The 4,035-nt window shown below is 36.4% G+C and overlaps 1 protein-coding gene across 1 annotated transcript; it reads left to right on the top strand.

Moving 5' to 3' along the window:
• Positions 1-2,743: 2,743 nt before the first annotated feature.
• LOC133784903 (zinc finger BED domain-containing protein RICESLEEPER 2-like) lies at positions 2,744-3,679 on the top strand. Its single transcript, XM_062224170.1, has 4 exons — positions 2,744-2,963; positions 3,006-3,174; positions 3,217-3,424; positions 3,530-3,679. Exons 1-4 carry the CDS (start codon positions 2,744-2,746, stop codon positions 3,677-3,679), a joined length of 747 nt encoding a protein of 248 aa, XP_062080154.1.
• The last annotated feature ends 356 nt before the right edge of the window (positions 3,680-4,035 follow it).

Raw genomic sequence — 4,035 nt, 5'->3', positions numbered from 1 at the left:
CAAAACTCTATAAATAGGACCTAGTACCCAGCCATTTCTTCACCTTTTACTCTAAGTTCAGAAGCTGCTAGTGCTAAGTAAGTGTGAGAGTGTAAACACCTGGTTTGGGGAAAAAATCATAAGCTTAAACATCATAAGCTTATCAAACACTTTGGGAAGTGAGATTCGTTAGTATTTCGGTTGTGGTTAGGTTGATCTTGCAAGTCTTTGAGGTAAACCCGAAACTCTAGTTCATTCGATTTATGTTATGTTTCCCTTCTCTTAGTCTTCTACTCAGTTTCCTAACCTCATTCTTACTTTGGTTAGGGAATCCAAGTTCTTAAGCACATAAGTTGTGGTAAGCATATTTTCTTTTAATGGTTTAGTCTTCCTATTCATTTTCATCTCTTCTTCTTCTTAAGACTCACTCATTCTTACGGTTTTAGGAGTGTTCCAAAAGTCCCAACTCAGTCCATTATATCCCGGTAACTTTGGTAAGGAAAATAGGCTAGAATTAATATGTTATGTGCTTATGTTATATATATGTTTATGTTATTAAAAGTGTTATGATATGTATATGTGTATGTTTGTAGGCTTGGGCATATGACCCATATGACTAACAAGACCCCAAATGGGTTATGGGCATATGACCTACTTAGCTAGTAGGACCCCATTAACCCCATGGGCATATGCTTGTTTAGTCTATGGGACCCCAAGTAATAATGGTCATTATAATAAGTGTATTATGTGTTATGATATGTCTTTACGTTTATTATGAAGTTTATGTTTATGACTATGTGTTAGATTTTCCTTGCTGGGCATTAGGCTCATTCCTTTCTGTTTATGTGCAGGAAATAAGCTTTAGAGGTGGAAAGATTCGTGACGCTTAGATGATGTGTATCGATGGTGAATGGAGTCAAGGGGCCAAGCGTTATTCGATTCGAGGATGTAGTCTTGTTTATGTTTTTATGGTTTTAAATGTATTTTTCCGCATTTTCTATGTAACCCTTTTTACTTTAAGTTATTTTTGTTTTAAAGACAATGGGTACCCATATCCTACCTATTTTATGAAAGTAACCTTTGTTTCCACAAGTTTCAATAAAATTATGGTATTTCCGCAAAAATGTAAGTTTTATGTATAGATTCGTTAATGGTCCAAATAGTCTAGATTAGTGGGTCATTACACCACCAGGACCAGCAAGCAAGCCACCAAACGCCGACCGATGCCACGTCACGTCAGTGCCCACCCAGACCAGACGCCGGCGCCGCGTCCTCCTCCCCCTCTCGTCGTCTCCTCTCCTCCGTGGACCGTGGGTTCCTCCTTCCTTTCTCCTTCGGCGGCATGTATATATATAAAAATTTAATTATATATATTATATTTTATCTTATATATATCTTATATTATATTTATATTAGAATCAATTATTATATATCTATATATATTTAAATTCAATTATATATCTATTTATATTATATTTTTATTTTGTTTGTGATATGAATATGATTATATATATATGTATTATGTATATGTGATGATTAATTGATTTAGATGAATATAATATATGTTAATGTTTGTTTGGTTTGCATTTGGTGAATTTATATTTTTGATTTTGATATAGGATTTTGAGTTTTGATATAGTAAGATAAAATTGAAATTGTTATTTGGAATTGGATATTTAGAATTTTCAATTGCTTGATTGTATATGTAAAATTAAAATTGTTATAATTATTAGTTTAATGTATATTTGATAGTTTGTAATGTTGGATTTTAGTTGTAGTGGATTGGACAGGATTAGTGGATTTTAAGTATGCTCGGTTGTTAATCATTATATTATATATGTCTTTGTGCTCTATAGATTATGGATATTGATCAAGATCAAGTAGATGAAACTCCACCACCACCTCCACCTACCAATGATGAAACTCCTACAGATCAAGCACAGGGTATACCTAAAAGAAGGGGTAAAAAAAAAGAGAAACCTCCTTTGGCTCCAAAAAAAAGCCAAAGGGTCAAATATTTGGGAGCATTTTGAAAAATTGCCCCCAGTTGATCCTAACGACAAAGAAGAGATACCCAAATGTATTTGTTGTTATTGTGGGAGTGAGTTCTTCTGTGATAGTAGAAAGCATGGGACTAGTCATCTGTGGAATCACTTTAGGAATGTTTGTGAGTTTAGTCCATATAAGATTGATGAGAAAAAGCAAAAGATTATAAGTTTTGAGCCAGGGATAGGTGGGAAGGAGGGGGAAACAACTTTAGTTCTAATGGCTTATAACAAAGAGGCATGCAGGCTTGCATTATCAAAGTACATTGTGTTGGATGAGTTACCTTTTAGACATGTTGAGGGGGAGGGTTTCCGACAATTTGTTAGAACCATACAGCCTAGGTTTGATATCCCTTCCAGGATGACTGTTCCTCGGGATGTGTTGAAATTGTATGCTGAAGAGAAAAAGAAATTGAAAAATATTTTAAAGCATAAGAGGGTATCCATCACCACTGATACATGGACTTCTATTCAAAATTTGAACTTTATGGTCATCACGGCACATTGGGTTGACTCTGATTTCAACTATCAGAAAATAATCATAAATTTTTGTCAAGTGGCAGATCATAAGGGGGAGACTATTGGCAAAGAGATTGAGATTTGTTTAGATAATTGGACCATTACAAAATTATTTGCCGTTACGGTGGACAATGCTTTTTTTGAAGAGACGGTTTAGAGAAAAGGAAAATGGTCTCATTTTAGATGGGAAGTTTTTACATATGAGATGTTGTGCTCATATTGTAAACTTGATTGTCATTGAAGGATTAAAAGAGAAGCATGATTCGATTGCTAGCATTAGACATGTTGTCAGATATGTTAGGCCTTCTCCCGCTAAGCTCAAAAGGTTTAAAGAAGTTGTAGAAGAAAAAATTGAATGCAAAGGACTTCTCTCTTTAGATGTCCAAACGAGGTGGAACTCTACATATCTCATGCTTAATTGTGCATTAAGATTCTGAAAGGCTTTTGAAAGTTTATTGTCAGATGCAAATTTTGTGAAGTATTTTGAGGAGGTTGACAAAGATGGAAAGAAAAAGGAGGGGTCGCCTACTGAAATGGACTGGGAGAATGCAACTGTATTTGTGGAGTTTTTGGAGACTTTCTACGAGATTACATTAAGGTTTAGTGGATCAACCTATGCTACAGTAGACAAGTAATTTATTGAAATATGTAATATGCAGCACACTATATATAGAATGGCAGTTGAGGAGGATGACCCGTTGTTAGCGAGTATGGCACAGAGCATGAAGGTGAAATATGAAAAATATTGGGGAAAGATTGAGGAATGTAATGAGGCCCTTATAATTGCCTTGGTTCTTGACCCAAGATACAAGTTCAAGTATCTCACCCATTGCTTCAAAGCTTTTTATGGTCCGCTGACATGCGCTCAGATAGTTAATGAGGTAGAACAAACATTACGATCACTGTTTGATTTGTATGGTGGGGGCTCTACATTACTTTAACCATCTATGACCCAGTCTCAGTCTCTGTCTCACTATTTGCCTCAGCCTAGTAGATCTTCCTCTTCCTCATTCACTACTACTTCTAGTTTGAATAAGTATGCTTCGTTGCATGATGAGTTTGTACAACAAAGGAATGAGGAAGATGGTGGTAAGACAAAAAATGAGGTTGATAGGTATCTAACTGAGGATGTTTAACCTATGATTGAGGGTGTCAACTTCGACATTTTGAAATGGTGGGCCGGAAATGCATCCAAGTACAAGATCTTGTCAACCATTGCTCGTGATTTGTTAGCCATACCAGTTACAACAGTTGCTTCTGAGGCTGCCTTTTCGACTGGTGGTAGAATTTTAGATCCCTTCAATGTTCGGAGCGTGTTGCTTATGGAACCGTTCATAAACTGGCTCCATGTGTTGTACTGGATACGACACATAATTTGCCACTAGCCATTCCCCATATGGACCAACTTGTTGGGGTGCTGAGGCCATTTGTTGTGGCTATGGCTGCAGCAGAGGTGGAGGCTGAGTTTGGGGCTCAGCTTGTTGTCGTTGTT

The sequence above is a fragment of the Humulus lupulus genome, chromosome 6, assembly GCF_963169125.1.
Source record: "Humulus lupulus chromosome 6, drHumLupu1.1, whole genome shotgun sequence".
NCBI lineage: Eukaryota > Viridiplantae > Streptophyta > Magnoliopsida > Rosales > Cannabaceae > Humulus > Humulus lupulus.
This window is presented reverse-complemented; position numbering and strand designations above follow the sequence as displayed.

Coding starts and splice junctions, on each gene's coding strand:
- LOC133784903 (XM_062224170.1), top strand. CDS start 2,744: ATGAGATGTTGTGCTCATATTGTAAACTTGATTGTCATTGAAGGATTA. Junction 3,175..3,216: donor ACCTATGCTACAGTAGACAA/GTAATTTATTGA, acceptor CACTATATATAG/AATGGCAGTTGAGGAGGATG. Junction 3,425..3,529: donor GCGCTCAGATAGTTAATGAG/GTAGAACAAACA, acceptor TATTTGCCTCAG/CCTAGTAGATCTTCCTCTTC.